A 22,073-nucleotide genomic window follows, 5' to 3' on the forward strand; every position below is an offset into this window, starting at 1 on the left:
GCTGTTTAACATTCTTTCATTTAACAGCACAGAGTTACATAAGAATAAGCATGGAATGCTATTTAGCAGGAGACAAGATGACGTTTTTCTACAGGACAGCAGTAGGGTAAATTTCTAAAAAAAACAACTTCACAATGAAAAAAGAAGATAAAGTCTTGTTGAATTAGCTCTTATTTTACAACTGCACATGTTGTTTTATGTCTTTCAGAGCTGGTGCATTCTTAAGGGTGTTTCTTTTGACATTTTACGTTTAACTGCTCTGGGTTTTTTCTTTGCTTTCAGAAGAACTACTATACACAGTCTGACTAAACTTAATGCACAATTGGCAAAAATGTAACTATTACTTCTTGATTTTTTTTATTCTTAAAATGTGAAATTATTTTTATTCAATCTTGATTTACATTAACAACAAAATATCATAATACAGCATAAAACTGAGAGGCCACTTGGCCTTTCTAGCTCATTTGGTTGCTAGCAGCTAATTGATCCAAGGATCTCATCCAGCTGTTTAGACTGTTACAAGTATGAATCACTGAGTGGGCACAATTTAATTACAGTATTTGAGGGTGATCAATTAAATTAATTAGTCTTGTCTGCAATTAGAAAAGGAGCACAGAACAATGAATCTCCTAGTATCATATCACTCAGGGACGAGGCAGCTTTTCAGTCTTCAAATCCCCCACCCCCCTTTAGAGTCTCAGAAACTTCTACTAGTGAGAAACCCTTGTCTTGTGCCTTCACTATAATACAACAATCCATGTAGGTAATTTATTTTTTAAAATGTTGCCGTTAAACCACAAAGGGATTTGGTTGTGTGATGCACTGTAAATCATGTAATGGGTGATTGATTCCAGTTCTGCATAGCAGAATTTCCTTTCTTCACATGAAGCTGAATATTGCTTTTATTTCCATGCAAAAAGATATAACTTAATGCAGTAAAGAACACAATGCAATTGAACAGCAAACAGTTTAATGCCAGCTTTTAGTATTCTGCACATAATTGGACCACATGTCATGAGGAATAGCAAGCAGGCATACTGTACATACAGGAACAAGTAAAAGCTTATTCCATTCTGAAAAGAGAAAAAAAGAAACAACGTTTCAGCTGTGAGGCCTTCTTCAGGTGTGTGACCCAACAGAAGGCTGTACATACAGTAAATTTAATGAAGATAACAGGTTCACAGGACTGTCCTTGAAAATCAAACAGTTGTAACAGTTAAATAATGATCACTTCTTGGAATTCTCCACCTCTTTTCTAATTGATTTCACAATAAGGTATGAAGTGCTAGATGAGAAGGCATCCCCAGCTCAAAAAGTTCATATCAACAGGCAATGCAATTCTATAACCTAGGAGCAAAAACCTGGGACCTCACAAATCATGGGAACTTGAATATGAGTTTGCAACAACATGGAGACTTAACAGTATTTCTTACAAAGTTCACAATTTTGTACTTAATGTGAAAATTGTAAAAATGGTCTTAATTAATTTTAATTTGCCATGTTACTGAGATTTAATAACTGGTCTGAGAAATTGGGACTGCAGTTCTCATTTAATCTGTCACCACAACACATGGTCAGGATGATACAACACAGGGTGTAGAAGATTACTTCAATTTTCTTGGCAATGGGAAACCTCTCCTTGGTAAAGGCCATCTGTACAGATGTCACAGATTACACATTAGTGAGATGGGCACTTATAGTCTTGGTACAAGAATTAACAAAGAAATCCAGAAACTAGAAAGGAAGGAAGGAGGATCCCAAGAAAATCTAAAAGGAGATTCACAGGGGAACAAAGACCAAGGGAAAAAACTGATGATGAACAAATGATGAGGTAACTAAATGTTTATACCTAAATGCTAGGAGTATTAGAAATCAATTAAATTAGATAGAACTATACTACATTAACCAGCAATTAAGATGTTATTGCTATCAGAAAAACATGGCAAACTGAAAATACTGGAGATGTGTGTAATATAAGTGGGTATATACTATTAATTTCTGACAGGAAAGACAGAAGATACTGTAGTGACGTGTAGCACTCTATAGCAGAAAAATTTATTTAATAAAGCTAGAGTAATCAAGAGTCTCTGAATCTGCATGAGTCAGTCAGAATAAAACATTCCAGAGCTACAGTATATTGTTAGAATAACAATAAGAAGTAGTTTTCACAGGAGACTTCAACTTTCCCCATATAGATTGGAAAAGACCTCTTAAAAGTCAGCAGCAGGCACTGAAATGGTAGTCATGATTAATGACTGTTTTGTTACCTAGTTTGTCAGAACACCTACAGAATACATGCTTGTACTGTACAGATCTTGTCTTTTCAATCAATACACAGTGAGACAAACACAGGTGAGAAAACCATTAGGGAACTCTGTTCATAATATGGTATGCTTTGAAGTATATTTTGAAACTGCACGGGTTGAGTTCAAAGCAAACATTTACAACGTCCCAGAAAGGAAAGCAGACCTTGAAGAAATGTCTAAGAGAAGTAAATGGTTGATTTACTAAAGTAAAGAGTATTTCACTCAGGTATTCACTAGAAGAAGAACAAGCTTCTGGGACAGGAAAGACAAAAGTTTGTTTAAATTGTGTATAAATATCAGCATAAAAGAGGGAGACATTTGGGGCTGCAGAACTACTCAAGATTAATCATATTGTTTGATCATATTGTGCCAGCTGTACTCAAGAAAAAAGAAATGTCATTCAGAAAGTACAGTACATGTAGTACCCAGGAACTGTAGAATTACTAATGTAGTCTCCATCTGAAAGAATGGAAAAAAGAAATCAAGTAATTACTCTGTGGACCAATACATTAAGTATGACTTCTACTAAAGTTAAGGTAACAGGAAAAAATAACTAAACCAGGAGATAATCTACATGGAAATACAGGTCCAAGGATATAGTCAGGTAGGTCTTGCCTAACTGACTTGTTAGAGTTACAACAATGATAATAGATAAACACAGAGCTTTTGATATACTGCACAGTATTTAGATTTTCAGAAGGCCTTTGATAAAGCTCCTCATAAAAGATTAAATAGAAAATTGCAAGCAGTGTGCATTCAGCGAAATGCTGAATGATTTATGATGAGAATTGGTTAATCACAGAGTACTGATAAGGAGAATAGACTCAAACTGGACTGATGTAATTAGTGAAGTATCAGGGGGATCTGTCCTAGCACACAGCTCTTGTTAATTTAAATCAATAATGTAGATTCTGGTGTAATTCGTAAACTAGTCAAGCTTGCAGATGATACAAAAGAAGGACTAGTAAAAACTGCAACAAATGTAAATGATTTAGAAAAATTCAAGACTTTACAAACACCTGGCAGAGGAAAAGCACAGAGTTTTGCATGCAGGTAAATACACTACTCTAAATTCTATATAGCTATAAATATAAAATCAAAAGTGGAAATGCTGAGATTGAAAATAATGTATTTATGAAAAAGACTTGGGTGTTTACATTGACACATTAAAAGGCTAAACGATGTCAGGAAATACTATACAATTAAAAGCGTACAATTTAAATCAGGTAATATTATGTTAAGATTATACAATGGACTAGTAAGGCATCATTTAGAATTTTGTGTACAATTTAGGTCACCACATTATAGAAAAGATATTTATATTTTGGAATCAGTCCAAAGAAGAGCAACTAGATACATTCCTGGCCTTAAGGGACTGCCCTACAATGACAAGCTGAAGGAACAGTGAACACAATGAGAGGCCCTGATACAAGTATTCAAAATCCTCAAAGGCACTGACAATGTAAACCAAGCAGACATCTTCAGAATGAACAGTGAAACACAAACCAGACAACAGAACTGGAATCTACATGGAAGTGCAATTGAAATCAAGAACAGAAGGCAATTCTTCATCCAAAGGGCATGGGAGTATGGAAGAAGCTACTGTACCAAGCAATGGTGTTGAAGCCGATACCCTGGTTTCTTTCAAGAGATGGATAGGTCCTTGGATCAGTTACCCTTACTTACAAGACAAATAAATTGGTCATTTTGGTTGAATACTTACTCTAGTTTAAGGGTTCAAGCTGATTCATTATCTTGTCAGATTAAAATGTGAAATATGAACTTTTTATGAGACACATGATGATAATTTGACACAACCGGCAAATGCAAGTATACTGTAGTTAAGATCTACCACTATCTAGATTTAGTAGATTTGCTGAGATTGACGGTGCTAAAGAATAAAGCAATGAAGTCTTAAAAAATCAATACAATTTAAACATAAATAGGATGTACTTATATATCATAATATACAGTATACATACAGAATGAACAAATCTGCAGCTAAATTTACAGTACATATTTTACTCTGAAACACATTTTGTATTTTATGCATTCACTAAACAACGGCACCTTGACATTGAATAATTTAATACATTTAAATACAGTATCCTGTTGCTGTGGATTCTTCTCAATCAGCTACACCCTTTTTTGTAGACCAGAGGTTATGTCATCACATTGTTATTTCCTTACAACAGATGTGAAGTCTTGAAATTTCTAGAAGAAAGTTAAAAAATATAGACACCAAAACACAATTTTGGGGCAAAAAAACAAAATGTGATCAAAGTCACAATGCAGGATGCAGCCAGTTGTCAAAATTTTCAAATCCTGTTAAGCATAATTTTTTTTTGTTCCTAAAAGCATCATTAAAACTATTTATAGTTCAATATTTTGTATTAATACCACATTTGTCTGTATCTGCCCATACTTCTTCAAACATATTTTTGTGTTTTAGCTCATAGCTAATGAAGTCAGCCAATATTTTACCATACTAACCCTCTTCTGAAACCTCTTTCCCCTCTGGATTTTCTAGTTGGATTTTTGGGTTTACCTCTTGATTTGAACATAGAAGAAAAAATCTCTATTTCAAAATTCTGACAGCAGTTTTTCAATAATTGCCACCTGGCCACAGCAATCACTGCTACCACCACATATCTGAACAAGACCTGTTCCATCCATACTGCATACAGTGCTGTGCCATTTTAGGTGTCTTAAAAATTAAACATGCTACAAAGTTCTGTGTCATAATACAAATCATCAGTGACACTCTTCTGTACTGTTTATATGACAGTTGATACAAATGTACTGACTTTCAATGTGAAAACTGACATTAAAATAAAAAGGCTGTATTAAAGTACATTTAACAAAGCTGTTTTTTACGTCATCGCAATACGGTACAGTATTGTTCGTGGTAAAAAGTAATTGGATTACATTCGTTTGTGATTGTTCAGTTGAGAAACTTATCATTGTGCTTAGACGAAAAGTTCAAAAACTGACAGCCTACCTGACAGGAGGTAGAAAAAATGGGTTGTCCTGAGATGGCAGTTTATCCATTCTTGTAACTAATTCTATTATTTTTTCAAGCTAGGAACACAGAAGCAAACAATAACAAAATTACACATAAAATGTCGAAACAGGTACCCGTCTCTACACGATCTAGTCTTCAGAGTTTGTCCGTGAGCGCTACTGTATGTACTGTATGTACTGTAGCCATTGAGAAAGAATGAATCTGTGTTTTATTACAATCATACAGTACACTCTGAATTAGATTTTAAAGTCCATAAGCAAACTGAAATTGAAACAACATTTTTCTTCAGCAACTAAGAGGTCCTTTGGTACAACAATAGTGGTATTCATATAACTGATCATTGCTTGAGTGTAGTCTCGAAAAATACAAAATTAGGAAAAAATAAAGGTTTATTTTATGCGGAAAAGAAAAGAGACAACGTTTCGGCTGTGGAGCCTTCTTAAAGTGTCGTATAATACATTACTTAACTCGGATCTCTGTAATTACTGTCAAACACAATCCTGGATGACCGCTTTTCTATAACACGTATATTATGAAAATGAAAGTGTATTTTCTGGGCACAGAACCCAAGTTTACGTAGCGAAAAATGTAAGCCTTAATGAACTGACTTACAGTACGTGGCAAATTTGCCTTCTTGACAGTTCGAGATCTTAAATCTGTCTCCAACTTCCGTGCCAACTATTACAATACAATGAAAAATCCCACCTTTCTTGACGACGCTTTGCTTCCAGTCGCTTCCTTGATTCAAGCCGCCACCAGTCTAACTCGGTCTGTTTTCACTAAACCAGCAGAGCCTATTACATTTTCAAGTCATGACATGATGATGCGTGGCAAAGCCAAAAAGCTTTTTCCACTTCACAGCAAGCAGTTAATTTTCCAACGCATTCTGGGTTCAGCTCTGGCACAACAAGTCAGGCATTTCAAGCACTTTGGCAAACAGTGCGAACTACCTAATTAAATTCACAACCCCCTTACGCCTTACGCGAAGACAGAATAAGCAGCGCAAGCTGCAGAGTTATACAGAACTTTGAACAAGTAAAATCTGACTTTGTCCTTTTAAAGTTTCACAAGACGCCTTTTCTTTCTCACCACTAGGATCGCAATAGTTTACACGTCTATCAAAAACGCCTTTCAAGACAGGTAAGGATATTTAAAAGGAGTTGCTTGTTCCACAGTAACAAAATATTCTCAGTCGTAGATGTAAGCATTAAATTGAAGCTAAGCACACGGGGGTTAAAGAAAAGGTAACCAAATGAAAATGCTAAAATTTACTTACATAATATAATTCACTACTAATTTCCTTTTTTTTTCCAGCAACGCAGCAATATCTACGAGTGAAATTTATTTCCAGTGATGGTCTAATTGTACAGTATAAAGCCTTAAATCGAGCGAGAAAAGAAAATTGTGGTATCTTGCAGTTATTAGTCATAAATACAGACCAAATAAGAGTGATTTGCAGTCGTACTTTGGCTTTGATCTTTACACGCCCTCATGTGGCAGAGATATGTAAGAGGGTCTTTTAATATGTTGAAAAGTTACTGCAGCGCCTCTCTTGACACTAGTTACAAATCTTTTAAATAGCTCACTATTCTTAAACTGTTTTATATTAATATAATACTGCTACCAAAGTAGCAGCTCTAGGCAACGGTGCAAGGCTATGAATAACATCCTGAATAATATCACAATACAATGGCAGAATAAACAAGAACAGACTAATTCATTATGAACAGCAAATCCTTCAAATGTTTGCATTGACTTATTGTAAACCCATGCAGTAGTAAAGGGTGTTTATTGGATGCCCTTAGCGATTACCGAATACAAAATCAACAAATGCAGATTAAATTTGAAATTAAAAGCACAGCAATACGTAAAAATGTAAAATGCAAAAACAAAAGAAAAAATCTAGGGGCATATGAGGTCTCAAAGTTATCCAAGGCTATAATATACTGTATTGTGCACTGAGGTGGGACTTAAGCTTAATTTAAAGGGCTGAGGCTAAGATGAAAATAACTTCTGCATACACTTCCCATCTTATTATGTTTACACGTAACATGAAAGGCCTCCCAAAAATAGTGATTGTGTTCCATTTAGTGCATGACTTTAGTCTTTTATTTCCTCTGTGTAATTGTTTGAATGTGTGACCAATTTTGATTCTGATGACAATTCAAAGCATATTTCCAAAGAAATTAATGTTTATGTATGTAAACTGCAGAAACTTAAAAAGCTTTTTCTTGTGAAATAAAATGATGAATGAGGTAAGCTTAACCACACTGGTATATGCCAGTAATAGGGTGTGTCAGGGATGTGGTATACTGTAAGATGCAGTACAAAAATGGCATCTTTCAAATTTCCTCCTTCTGAGGAGAAGGTTAGGAAAGACTGTGTTGTACAAGTTTTCACAAGATGCCAAAATGCAGGCATCATGATTCTATTAACAGAAAGATGTGGAGACATTTTAATGATATCAACTGGAAATTTCTTTTAGTCTTAAATAAAACAAAGTCTGAGAATGTTTTGCCACGTTTACAAGAATACACTAGACATACTGTATAAAACACCACCTGAGAAACTTTGTTTTGTGTTAACAGTGTTAAAGACAATGTTACAATTATCAATATTCCTTTAGTAAACCCAAAATAGCTCAAATGTGGCAGATTATAGAATATGCAATTGGTGTACAGTAGGTCAAATACATAATGCCACACCTTCAAACATAAATGTAGTGTCACCACAAAAATACCACAGGGATGTGCCAAATTTCACTTATGAAAAAATGCAACAAATCTGTATGCTGTTGCCATAGCCAGCCAAGTTAAATAGCATTTGGAGTAGTTTAAAATAATCAGTGCAAATCCCAAAATGGTCATATGTAGCTCATGAGTAAAGAATCTAATGACACGTATCATCAGCAGGGCTTGTTGTTGCTTAGCTATTGACAAAGGTTGTATTGCAAGCCACATACAAACTTACATTACCATAGGAATGCAATTACACAATATCAATATTAAAATATGATGGCTTTAAAGTTACAGAATATGCTAGAAAGGTCGAAGCCACAAATGATCAAATAAAAGGGATATTTGACAACCTCAAAATAAAATAAGTGCAGTAAAAGGCATTAAGGAGCTTCATAAATGTCATTTAACAAATAACTTACAATAATTAGATGGTTTAGTAATTGGTTTAATAGTTCAATAAAACAAGACCAAAGCTCAAATTAAATACCTTGTTGGAGAACATGTAAATATTATTTTTTAAGCTTAAGCAGGTAAGCTACTTCCTCTTTCCAACTCATTAATTCCCTGCAAATACAGAACTAGTAACATAAAAGAAATACTAAGAGTTATGTCATTTTCTAGGAGATTCTGTATCTACTTGTTCATTCTGTCATTATGTATGAGTACAGTTTGAATTCGTATAAAACATGGTAGTAGGAACATAAAAACTTTATTCCAAAATAGGATGCATGATGGTGTGGCAGATAGTATCACTGCCTTAGAGTTCTTGGGTCCTGGGTTTGACTCCCAAGATGCTCTTCCAAAGACATGCTGAGTAGTTGTGTGTTCTTATTCTTCCTCCTGCCTTGCATCATGTTTGCATCCTTGCCTACAAGGCTCCAGGCTGACACAGGGCTCTCTAGGACAAGCAGCTTTCAGATAATACATGGATGATAAAAATGATAAACATAGAAATACAAAACCTGAAATTAATTTTAAAGACTCATTTCCAGTTTTCTCATAACAAGATGTTGTGCTGCATTGTCATTCAATAATAATAATAAAGGTGATAAATTAAGAATGCAAGGCTCTTCTGATTTGTCATGAAATATGACACTACTGTATATATTTTTCCTTTTAAATGCTTTGTATGACAATGGAGTATCAAACAAGGCAGTATTGGAGTATTTGTATACAGTGTTCATTAGCATATTATACATTATGGGAAGATCTTAAACTGAATATTTCTCATTAGAAGATTCAGTAGAAATAGTGTTCACACCATAAGCAGCATTTTACATTTTTAGCAGGAAATTATAAATTGATAATTGTAATAAAATGTACCAAATGGTACACTTTAACAACTTTTAAAGGCCAGTAATGAAAAGGGATTCCCATTGAAACTCAACTCAGACAGCCCAAAGAACAGAACAGCAAAAGATTTTTTGAGGGAAAACACAAAAGCATTTCTTGATTTTTTTTTTCTAAACAATGGTAGCATTCCAGTTTGGGGTTTCTATCAAATTAGAGGAAATTGTGATATTGGTGGCAGAGGAATTGGAGGACAAGCAGTAAAACATTTCTTTTCCATGTGAGCATTCTTGGGGATACAAGATAGTCATGACTAGACCAGCTATCATTACAAAAACACCAGCAATGAGAATCAAACATGAGATCAGACTATCTCCATGATACCAGCGCTCATCAGACAGCTTAAGATAGCATGCTGTTGGGATGATAAAAACAAGGGGGGTGGCACTCAGAACTCCCTGGGGAGAGAAAAATGTTAGATTAATTAATTAATTTCTGCAAAGCATGTCCATAATAATTTATGCATCATTATATGGTACATTAAAATGGATATATTATTAAAAACTAAAAACAAAATATTGTCAAAAGCCCAATGAGACACTGTCTTTGAATCTATCAGGAAATTCATAGCAGTTTTCTGCAACTCTACAAATACAGCCTTCCCTAATCATTCCTCACCTTATCCTCTTTCACTTTCTTTACTCTGCTATAAGAGATTTAATAGTTTCTCCATTACAATTATTAGCAAGTCTGCCAAGCTAAATTCATGCATTGTAAATTATTGAAAACTCCAGGTGTTCTGTAAGTTGAAGGCTTCTTCTCATCAGCCATAAGTTTACTGGACTTTCTTTTTTGTATCCTCGGTTGTACAGTATACAGTATGCCTGGAAATTATTTGTACTTCTTTCTGAGTTAAGAACATAAAAAGTACAAACAAATGAAGTCATGGTAAAGTGAAAGATGGTACTGGAATTAAAATTGAAATCAAAACTTACATTTAGTTCTAAAACAACCCCAAGACAGTCAAAAGCCAAGGATATGACTGTAGAAACTGCCATTATAGCCACGGTCAGGAGAACATGGGCAAGTGTTGTAAGGGTCCCATTAAAAAACATATTGGATATCACCTGTGTGAATCAAATATTTTCATGTCCAAAACAAAATCATATTTTATCAAAAAACATTATTTAAAACCCTAGCTAATTGTACAGCTTGGTCAATATAATAAAGATGGAAACACAATTGGTACACATATTGTTATTTAATCTAATAACATTCAGTCTCTTAATACTTCATGCTGTAAAGATAGATGAAAATTAATACCTCAGTGCCCCGTAAAACACATAGTATTTTGTCCTTCTATAATATCACATAACTTTCTACCATTGATAAAAATATTTCTGCTAGACAATGTTTTTTTGTCCATTTTATTAAGGGAATGAATAATTCTTGATGGCAATGTACAGTATATGAAAGTTTAAAGCCCTTCATTGATATAATGTTATTCTTAATTATGCTTTCAAAGAAAAAAGGGAAAAGCATACCTCCCGTGTCACAAAACATTCAATAGGGAATGTGAGAAATATACTGATCCCATAGCAAAATCGCCCCGCCGTGGCCAGGTTATCATTTTTACAGTAGTTTTCAAAAATGTCACCTGAAACATAAATGAATAGCTGTAGTACTAAAATACAAAAGCAAAGCTGTTGTTAAGCAACAGAAAACTGTTCCTGTGGAGAGCATTCATGCAGGAAGAATATCTGTGATGTACAGTGTATAAGAAACATTCATATGGTACAATAATAAATACTTTTTCAGGTGTTGTGTACTGTACTAATGCTTACCTTGTGTGTATCCCGTAAATGTTGAATATCCGGATATTGCAAAAAGCAAGCTGACAACTACTGCAGAGAGGACTGACGTGTGAGTGACGCAGGACCAGTTACCAAGCGTGCGATTTTCAAGAGAGCCATAAATCATAAAGCTATTGTGATGGCACACAAATGCTGAAACACACAGAATTTTTCTTAAATAGCCTTTAATTAAAAACAAATTCACAAATGTTTCAATACACATTTCAGTAGTTCAGTTAGATCTTAATGAACTCAAAAGGCGGATGGAATGTACAGTATGGAGGATGCTTGCCGAGGCTCACCTACAGTAGATGAGAGAATGGCTGCCTAGCATCAAGGATGAGGAATGCGCTAGGGAGCTGCTGCAAGGATGCAGATGGGGTGGTGGGAGGGGTGCCAAAGAGATGTGCGAAGGGAAGCCCTGGTATGGATACTGTTTATCCATAAAAGAGTGGATGTGGGCAAGATTGGGATCTAAAGGAACAAGTAAAGGTTTATTGCATGCAGAAAAGAGAAGAAGAGAAACACAACGTCTTGGCTGTGAAGCCTTCTTCAGGTGTGAAGACAAGAAATGTTGTGTTTCTTTTCAGCATGGAATAAACCTTTACTTGTTCCTTTGCAGCCTACGTATGCTGACTTGAACTACAAGATTAGGATCTAGCCTACCTCTACAAATTCTGTTCTAAACTCTGTTTATACAGTATGGCAAACAAAATCTTGAAGACATACAGCAAAGGATCAGTGTTTTTCAATATTAAATAGCACTTATGGTGCGTTAAGCTGACACCAATACTCACCAAATGACATGACCCCAATAGCCTGAATTGCATTAGGCTGAGCAAATGTCCATGCATCGTCTGTTGCAGGGCTGTAGAAGAGGAAATAAAATCTATAATTTAATTAAAGGTTACAGCACAATAAACCAAGTAACAAATTACTGCTCTGGATTACTGGAGAACTGAGGTAGTTATCATACTGAGGTATGGTGAGACTCTGAACCAATGCCAAACACAATAAATTCCTTGTAGAAATGTTAGACTTGCCAAGACTTAGCCCAAGTCTTCAATGAATTACAAAACTTCATTCATGCTTAAAGGAAAGTACAGCCAAAAAGGTGCAAAAAACTAGATGTGTAGAATCATTTGCCTATTAAAGTAGAGCAAAAAAATATTTAGCTTGGCAACAATTTGAACCTAAGGTTTGAACCATTTCCTTTTTGATAGCTGTTTCAGGTTTTAAGATTGGAAATACAGGAGCAAATAATATAATAAGTGCTCAAATAAAAAATAAGTAAAGAAAGACATTATAATGCATAGACATGCTGTACAACATGCAATATTCTGCAATATCTGATTTCTATCTACATATTATCCAGTGCAGCACATGAACACAGCTTTGTTGTTTTCTGAGAGTTAATATTCAACCAAACAGCTTCTGTCAATTTACAGTTTAATCCATAAAGATGTTTATCATGGTCTGTGAACTACGTTCAAAACGGGTTTTGTATTTTCTATACTCTAAAATTTAGGCATCTTATTTTTGTCAAGGGGAAGGATTATAAAACATACTTACATTTGTGGCCCAAGTGTTGCTGTTCTTATAATAACAATCACAAGAATTCCAAGAGTTAACACCAGAGAGAGTAATGAAACCTTTAAAAAAAGATGTTTATTTCGCTTAGAAAAATGGTCAACTGTAAGCGGTCAAAAGATGTCAAAGTGAGAAATTGATTAAACAAATAGTAAATTATTACCTTTCCCAGTTTGGATATGTCACGATATAGAGACAGAGGTAGAGTGAACAGAATACTTGTTAGAAGGATGACAAAGTGACGTTCTGCTAATAGGCTGTCTGGACCAACTACAAAAAATATTAAAGTTTTGTAAACATTTTACAAGTATATTATTCTAGTATTATAATTATATTTATTTAAATATTGTAATTTAGTTTTATTATATTCTCAATATTCTAAGCCATATTTAGAGTGACTCACAACACACGTTTTGTAATGAGAAAAATAAAATTGACAAAGATTGACTTCTAGGAAAGACAAGCATTTGAAAGAAAAAACATTACGCAAACAGCTCATATTGCCTACTTTGACTAAAAAAGACAGGATAATTAACTTTACGGGACTTTATTCTAATGTGAGTCAGGAAACTATTCACAACTTGGTTAAAACAATTATACAAGTATTTTAAAATCAATTTAACAGAAATTAAATGTTACCCATGATCAAGAACCTCACTGTTCCTATCTAACATTGGACTGCAGACTACTTCATTTTTAAGGAGTTTCTCTTTGCATGTACAGGAGCATTTTTGGAGATTTTCAGTTTTAAAGAATTATAGATGCCTGTGTGCTTAGATTAATTATAAGTCTTCTGTTTCCATTAAATAAAACTGGCAGTGCCTTGTTAGGACCAGATAATATACTTGTGTTCCACATAACATAGCACACCTTGGTACTATACCGTATATGCAGAATTTACACTAATTTGCATATAATGCAAATGCTAATCAAAATCACAGAATTATATTATTTAATATAACTGTCCAATCCCCTTAAAATGAATCAGATTGAAACTCCCTGGCACTGAGGAAAAATTACACATAGGGGAAATAAAGTTGAACAAAGGAGGAAGGTTTGGTATATGGAGACAAGCTGCAATTCCCCACACTACACTCTAGTGGGAGCTAGACTCAAATTAATGAAGACCATTTATAACAGTAGTGTTCTTCTGTCTTACTTTCTCTGCGAGGAATACTACTGACCATTTCCAGAACACTCCAAATGCATGATCCCCTATTAAGCAGTAGAGGGTGCTGTGATCATTTTAAAAAATCAAGGTCACAACATTTCACACTCCAAAGAAAATATATTTTTTCTCTACAAAAATGTAAATAAATAATAATTGGAAAAACAGATTAAAGTTATTTCACAGGTTCTGTACGAATATAAATTTGTCCAACAACTTACCTCCAGGTATTCTCAAAAACACTTTAGTAAGGGTATCACCGGCGACGATGTTGTAACTAATCATAGCTGAAGAGAGAAATGGTAAGCTGAATATAAGCAGCACTCACAACACCATTATCACAAGCAATCAGTGCTGCGTAGGACAGGCATTATTGTACTGCATCTGCTTTTAAGCTGAGTGGAATACAAAAAATTGAAACACAAGTGCTTTCATATAAATCTGTTAATTGCATTGCAAGGAATAGTGTTTACACTGTACATCAAAAGAATTTGATATTTAAGTAAGGTATTGACACTAAAGAGTATAGGGGAGATTGTATCAGTTTAGTAGAAAAAATAGAAAGGACTTTGACCAGAAATGTAAAAATGCATAACAGCTGTATAATCATGTTGCAAGCATTTTTTAATTTTTTGTCTCCCTTCTCATTTTCGTTTTTAAATTGATTTCTTAACCCATTAGTTACGAACAATCTTACTCATACCGACAAGTAACCTTTGCAATTGAAATTCTTCTGTCTGTATAATCATGTTGAAAGCATGTTTCTGCATTTTTCATTGTCTCCTTTCTCATTTTTGTTTTTAAATCGATTTCTTAACCAAATAATTACCAGAAGTCGTACTCATACCCACAACTAACCTTTGCACTTGAAACCCTTCTACCTGTCTACCAGATACAAAGTATGAGCAAAAACAAATCACTGACAATATCTAAAACATGGGTAAGCAAGAGTAAAATGTGATTCACGGCACCGGCCTTGCTTAGGGAGATCACATGAATAATTGACAATGAAATATTTTAGAACTTTTGATTACCACATTACCCAGTACAGCAAACTGGCATGACACAGGCTTCAGAAAGCTCCACCAAAATTTTAATGGAACTTGAAACAAGTAACAGACTGGGACAAAAATCTCACAGATCCTTCATAATGCACCTTTACAGTTCTCTCTTGTCTTTTATTTTTTATATATAACCCTATATCCACCTATATCCACTATGTTCATAGTCTTGTTTTTAAAACACCTTAAGAAGGCTTCACAGCCGAAATGTTGTTTTTTCTATCTTCTCTTTTCAGTATGGAATAAACCTAGGGTATTACTTGTCTTATTTTTAATCCATGTTTCCTAAACATGTTTAAAGGATATTTAAAAAAGATCTCAACTTTTAATGGAACAGGCATATGTAGTACAAGTATTAGATTGAGAACATGATTCTCTGCTTTCCATACTTTTCTAAAAACATTTACATGACAATAAGAAAGAATACCGTGCTGCAAAAACTTCTGTGTTCAAAAAGATAAACCAAGTTTCTGCATGACAAATCAGTGTAAGATATGGTTTCGCAGGAAAGATACCAAATATATTGTTGATTTAATCAAATACTGATTATTAAAATGCTGCATATCTAAATTCTATCTGACTCTAATTATCCAAAAATTAATTGTTCTATAAATATTAAATTTATCCTCCTCCAATCACCTGCAAGACCTATTTGGATGTAAAAAAAATCACAAACAAGAAATAACAGGGAAAAAAAACTGTCAGCACAACAGATAACTTTTAATTTTATTAACAAATATATGGCAAGCACAAACCACATAAATTCTTTAGATTTTGTTGTTCCCTTTAAGAATATTCAGCCAAATAAATTATTGTAGGTAAAAATAATTCGCTTGCATGAAACCATCTGTGATTTTACAGAACCATTAACAGTTTTTAACAAGACTCATGATTATTACAAGATGTAACAACAGAAGTAGTTTCTTTTATCTAAATTTTTTTCAGAAGCTGAATGTCCCTTGCCAAAAGAAACAAGCTGTTATTTTTCATAAGGCATGAAATAAAAATTCACACATCAAGGATCATCACATCTTGCCCTCACATACTTTCTCAGAAGCACACAGTCTTGAGGGCAAAATTTATATGAGATCAAAGACAATGACCTGAACAAAAAATAAACCAATAACCCCAGTAATTGACCTAGTACTGTACATTTCTATAGTGACTATTGTATCCATATCTATCCACCTATACATCCATTCATTCATTTCCTTACCACTTCTTGCATGAGAATCAGCAACAGTAACAGGGCAGGACGGGACAGGACACCAGTCCATCACATGGCAGACACACACACAGACACATGCATAGACACATACTGTACACACTTTTCCAAGAAGTCAATTAATCCACTATGGTTTTTAACTTTGGGAGGAAACTGGAATAGCCAGAGGAAACCCATGCATACACAAGGAGAACATCCAAACTCCTCATAGACAGCACCCCAGGAATTAAACCCAGGGCCCTGACACTGCAAGGCACCAATGCTAACCACTGCACCACCATGCCACTCAACTGTCTTCATATGAGAAACCTAAATAAAGTTATACCACAATATTTTCACAGCAAAACTAGCTACAAGCAAACTTAGATCAATGAAAAAACATCTGTTCTGATAAGCAGTGGCTTGGTAATATTTCAGTGTCACCATGTACAGTACAGGTAGGTCCTAGAGGACAAAATATTGTACATTGTTACAGTATTTGTTTATTGTATTTTTTTCAAAAGTACAGTAAATCAGATATATTTAATATGAATGGATGTAGAGACATTTACAGTCTCATTTATAATAAATAACAAATAAAAAATGGAAACCAAGCATTTAGAAAAGATGCTAGTAAATTGACTGATATGTAAGATGTAGCATGCTCACCACAAAAGTGTATATTAATTCAATCACTAAACTAGCACATGTAATACAGATATAGCAATGGAAATTCAATGTTCACTGTAAATAGAAAGAAATATTTCAGTTTGCAACTAGTCCTAAAACATTTGGTATTCAGTGTTACACAGTAAGACTTGGTTTTAATATCAGTATTATAATAATTTGAATGTTATAATACTTAACAATATACTTGCTATTCTTTAGGAAAAGGGGGATAGTGTCATCTTTCATTAAATAAGCTTAATGTGTTCTTTATGACAGACTTTAATGAGGTCACATAGTATTTTGACAATGGGCTTTGAAGTGGATGGTAAATCTTTGTGAGATGCAGCTAAATCAATTTCTTGATTTAATGCAGGTACATCAATTTCTTTTGTACTCACATGACTTACAGTCACCAGCTGGATTCTCTTGAACCTCAGTCCCATTTTATGTTGAAAGCTTGGTAGATACTGTTTATTAATATAATTTCTAACTATTTGTAAATTAAATACAATTTACAATAGCACACTTCAATTTGCTTGTTAGAAAACATTATGTCTTGGATCTTCTTTCTTCCAAGGAGGAATATTTTACCATTCTGTAAACCTTTCTAACTAACTCTTAGATACTTACCAATAAAAGGATATAAAAACTGCAGGACAGATAAAATAACATATCCAGTCAAGCCAAATGCTCTATTAACTAATGACTGGTATGTCCAGGTTCCTGATATATTTCCTCCTTTTATGAGCAAGATGATTGAATAATCTGTAGAAAAGATAAGTATTTACAGGTTAAAAAAATGCAGATGTACCTCAAATTCATTACAAAGTAATAACTATTTTGAACAAATCAGTAATGTTCATCACTCAGCTACTCAGTCACTGGCAGTCACTATAAATAGGATGATAGTACTCCATAGTAATCCATGTTCACTAGGATACTGTGAGGCAGATTGGAATTTACTGTAAGTCTAAAAGATATGAAGTATTACCCTTTTGCTCAGACAAATATTAGTGACTAATTAAAATGCACAGGAAGCTCATAATACTGATCATGTGTTCCATTACTACTGCTATCAACTAGTGAAGAGCTTATTCATGTCAGTGTTTTGTTTGGGAGGGTGTTATATACAATAAACAAATGCTATACTGTATGGGTACTTCAAATTAATAACCGAACAGCAGCAAGAATAATAATGAAAATTTACAATAATAATATACTTTATGGAGATTTTGTCATTAGTATTTCTCTGCAAGGCAATTCAGCAACAAGATTCAGTTAAGCAAAGGTACTAATTTCAAAGTTAACAGATTTCCATTAGAGCAATTTTGAAATACCATCCTGTTTGTTTTAAAGAGTCCAAGTAAATAGGATCACTGCAGATAAAGTAATATTTTAAGAAACTATAATTCCACTTTTGTTATTTTCAGTGAAGCTTGTTGAATATTTTTTAATTCATATCAGCAGATTCAAATGTTTCAGTATATGCATATTGCAGATATGATCAATTTGTTTTTCTCCTACCAGTTATAAATGCAACTCCAAAGAGGAGCAGAATTCCTAGAGGAAAACCAGCTTGTTTCATGGAATAAGGCAGACCTGGAGAAGAACAACATACAGTATAAAATACCACATAACTTTTTTTTCAACGTTAAAAGGAATGTTACCTCAAAGATCAAACAAGCTGATTTTAGTAATATTCCAATTTACAACAACCAGTTAACAGTAGCATGATTTTAATTTTTTATGCATGGTTAAGCAAATCTCATGATCTCTGGTAGGGGGAACTCTAGCAGTACAGAAAAGAAAAAGCTTTAAAAAAACACATTTCTAATCCTGAAATGTCGGCACCCACATAAACATTATTACCTATTATTCCAGATCCAATGATCGAATTTATAAAGTTAAAGCTGGCTGAAGAAAAACTGCTTGTTCCACCTTCACCTTGACATTTTTTAGAAGGAATCAAAGCTTTCCCGTCGTCGGTTTCTACCTGAAAGTAACAAACAAGGCAAAACTTAGTCATAACAAAAAAATACATAAAAGTTGTTGTCACAGAATAAAGTAAAAAAGTGATGATAATAATGAGGTATAGGTATTATTAAAAACTAAAAGAAGAAATGTCAGGTGCATATACAGTAGGTGAGAAAAAAATAAGTTTCCTTACTGGTTGAAGCGTGTCCTGTAAAAGTTGATTTGTGTCCATTTTCTCATTCATTTGACTTTTAGAAAGTTACAAAGCTACAAGACGCAGATGCTATGAAAAGTTATTTGGGCTTACAGTACATTCCTGCCTTTGAACTGAACGAGGCAGCTACAGCAGCGTATTGTAGTAGGGCTGAACAGTACTATCCTTCTCGTACCCGCCTATTTCTTTCAAGATATTGCCGGGCTGGTTTTCCACATGTGATGACCTTCCCAATTTGATAGAAAATGAGTGCAATTCATTCATCAATCCATCCATTCATTTAGTCAGAAATCTGAAATCTGAAATAGTCAGAAAACCATTCATTTAATCAGAAATCTGATTAATCTTAATTATATTTTTAAGTCATGAAATATTATTGCACTGATGTGTAGGTTTTTGTATGAATGTAGTAGGGCGTAAAGGAAGGCGGGAGAATCTGAAAAACAGAAGAGGCAATTGCTATTATTATTACATTGCTATTAGTAATGCAGAGAAATGTGACGTGTTGGAAAGATCGGCAATTCCTGTCCTTGAAAGCCATAGACCCTTCAGCATTTATATTCAGCGAAGCTCTGCATGACCAGAAAGGAGAAATATTTTCTTATTCACAATGTAGTTAGCAGGTTCTCCAGTTCTCTATTCATTTTCACCTAAATCAGCCAGTAAAACCTGTAGGAGTAAAGCTCTCTAGGGCTAGGTTGTAGAGTCCTATTGTAATATAAATTTGGATTAGTATCCTTCACGGAAAGGGATAACGTATTATGGTCCATTCATGCCAGCTACAGAAGTCCTCAGAAATAATGCTCACAGGTGGTACATTATGCTATTATTCCTTTTCCTGGAATATCATACAGGTGCTAGTAGGTGGAGATCATTTTACAGACAAGGGACATTGTTTGTACAGTACAACAAACAACTTTAATGAAAATGTCCATAAAGGAAAGGGTACATCAGATATTTGAGCAAAGTAATCATAAAAATATGAATGCACTTTCGTATTATGTTTGCCATAATATACTGTATAATATGGATGTACTGTATATTGACAAACAACAAGATCATTTTGCACTCAGGAGGAATTACTTGCAGACTGAGTGATTGATTGTTTTAAAAGTCCCACAGAATTGCCACTTTTAGGAAATTATTTAGCAGTTTACAAATTACTGCACCGGCTTGTGAGTCATTATTGGACTGCCTGATAATTGAAAGAAACTAGCCAAACCACAGATTAAATTAATAAAAGCTCTGTGTATGCAGAAACATCAGTTTTGAACTAAATATTCCAGTCAATGCACATTTTAATAACAATCAATTAAATTGATCAGCTTGAAAAATTATTTAAATGACAGAATCGTATATTCAACAAAAATTAGCTTGTATACAGTCAATTATACCATATGATAGAAAACTGACATTTATTTCTGTATGACCAGTCAGTTGATGTGGATGAGCACTGAATGTCCCCAGGGAGAACAGTTCAGGGAATTAGCTATGAGTATTATTCAGCAGGAAGTACAAAGGAAAAAAACTAAAACAAATCAGGAACCAATCACCATTAAAAAGCTTCCTTTTAATGGTTCCCTTTCTAAATTCATTTTATCAGGGCAAAGTGGCAAGACATTCCTACTTTCTAGTAGCGGGCTAAAAATCTCTCATTTTAATAATCTCAGGATTATTAAAATCTCACCAAGACTGGTGAAACCAGCTATAGGTTAACTATCAGAGCTAACTTATTTTTAAAACTGACCACATTAGCTTAGATGAAGGTGTAAAAGGACATAAATAAAAATAAAGTGAGGTTTAAATGAGTAAAACATAGTATATACATTACATAAGAACATAAGTATGATTACAAATGAGAAGACGCAATTCACAGATATCCTATTTATCGCCCACTTGGTAGTTAGCAATTAATCCAGCTAATTACTGGGAAAAGTGAGGATATCAGGTTCAACATTATTACAGGGTATTTTGTTCCATACTCTTATTTTTCATTATATCCTTCAGGATTATGCTTCTTGTATTTCAATCTTGAAAAAAAAAACAATTGTATATTTGGTCTAATGTCAGCACTGACTAATTATGTTATTTAAATGTTTACTTTCTTTAACTTAATCATGATGCACATTTCCAAGATAAAGATTTCCCTGTCTTCGGATTCTAATATTCCCATAATAAATGGAAGCAACAGTTGAATTCCCTTCTTTCTATTAACATACTGTACAGGTCATGATTGTTTATTTATACTTGATGTTAAAAGTCTATGGAAATAGTGGGGTTAATATTTTTTAGTAATTAAAGTTTTTTAAGTTTTAAATTTAGTATTTTTCTCTAAAAATAATACATACATAAATCAGAATCCAGCAGCACTGCTTTTGATAATCTCATTGTTTTGCTAAATTTACCATGTATTAACATACTCTTTTTTATAATAAGACAGAATCATCACAGAACAGTTTAGTTCTTTATGTTAAAAATACTGTAAAACAGTAGTCTGAGCCTAGAAGCTAGACAAACTAAACTCCTATAAATGAAAACATTGTTTCGACATCAAATAAAACACTGCACAAAAGAGCAATTATAGCAGTCTTCTAAAGTTCACTCGTGCCCCTGTTACGTAATTGAATACCAATTTAAATGAAAGCTCCTCTGTTTTGCATTTTTTTTTTAATTCAAGGAACTATGTATCAGCTGAGCAGGATTCAGCTTGAATATATTTCCTTAATATTCCAAGTATTAGAAATATTCAATTTAATAAAAAAGAAAGTTAAATACCCGGAATTAAGACTTCCATGATCATGAATGCCTTCCAAAAACATTCAAATTCTCTGAACTGTGAAATTTATGGAATCTTGTAAGACAAAAATTAAATATAACATTTAGCTCATAATTTACACAATATTCTTCATGATCATATCAGAAGGCTTAATAAACATGCTGACACTTCTGTCAGCTTGGTCCAGAAAAACATAGTCAAGACC

General features: G+C 33.8%; 3 protein-coding genes across 5 annotated transcripts in view; 1 reads left to right on the plus strand and 2 right to left on the minus strand.

Moving 5' to 3' along the window:
- Nucleotides 1–6,248, minus strand: part of cobll1b (cordon-bleu WH2 repeat protein-like 1b) — a 56,499-nt gene extending 50,251 nt beyond the window's left edge. The window contains exons 1-2 of one of the 2 annotated variants that reach the window (XM_015358888.2): nt 6,037–6,248; nt 5,308–5,387 (exon numbers count right to left, since the gene is read on the minus strand). In XM_015358888.2, coding sequence (XP_015214374.2) covers nt 5,308–5,357 — 50 coding nt within the window. In that variant the 5' untranslated portion in view covers nt 5,358–5,387; nt 6,037–6,248. The remainder of the gene's footprint in view (nt 1–5,307; nt 5,388–6,036) is intronic. The other variant, XM_015358895.2, reaches the window with a different exon arrangement.
- A 161-nt stretch (nt 6,249–6,409) lies between these two features.
- scn1laa (sodium channel, voltage-gated, type I-like, alpha) overlaps nt 6,410–22,073 on the plus strand; it is an 83,106-nt gene continuing 67,442 nt past the window's right edge. Inside the window, exon 1 of the mRNA XM_069196547.1 lies at nt 6,410–6,471. The gene's annotated coding sequence lies outside the window, so the exon portion shown is untranslated. The remainder of the gene's footprint in view (nt 6,472–22,073) is intronic.
- Nucleotides 7,808–19,351, minus strand: slc38a11 (solute carrier family 38 member 11). 2 transcript variants are annotated; one of them, XM_015358897.2, is made up of 12 exons: nt 19,072–19,351; nt 18,774–18,897; nt 18,429–18,503; nt 17,535–17,669; nt 14,192–14,257; nt 12,966–13,072; nt 12,785–12,864; nt 12,010–12,080; nt 11,204–11,365; nt 10,904–11,016; nt 10,355–10,486; nt 7,808–9,817 (listed from the first exon to the last, which is right to left on the minus strand). In XM_015358897.2, exons 1-12 carry the CDS (start codon nt 19,120–19,122, stop codon nt 9,533–9,535), a joined length of 1,401 nt encoding a protein of 466 aa, XP_015214383.2. In that variant the 5' UTR covers nt 19,123–19,351; the 3' UTR covers nt 7,808–9,532. The 2 variants fall into 2 exon arrangements, with proteins under 2 accessions (XP_015214383.2, XP_069052653.1); XM_069196552.1 differs by lacking the exon at nt 11,204–11,365.

Source organism: Lepisosteus oculatus, chromosome 12 (genome assembly GCF_040954835.1).
Source record: "Lepisosteus oculatus isolate fLepOcu1 chromosome 12, fLepOcu1.hap2, whole genome shotgun sequence".
NCBI lineage: Eukaryota > Metazoa > Chordata > Actinopteri > Semionotiformes > Lepisosteidae > Lepisosteus > Lepisosteus oculatus.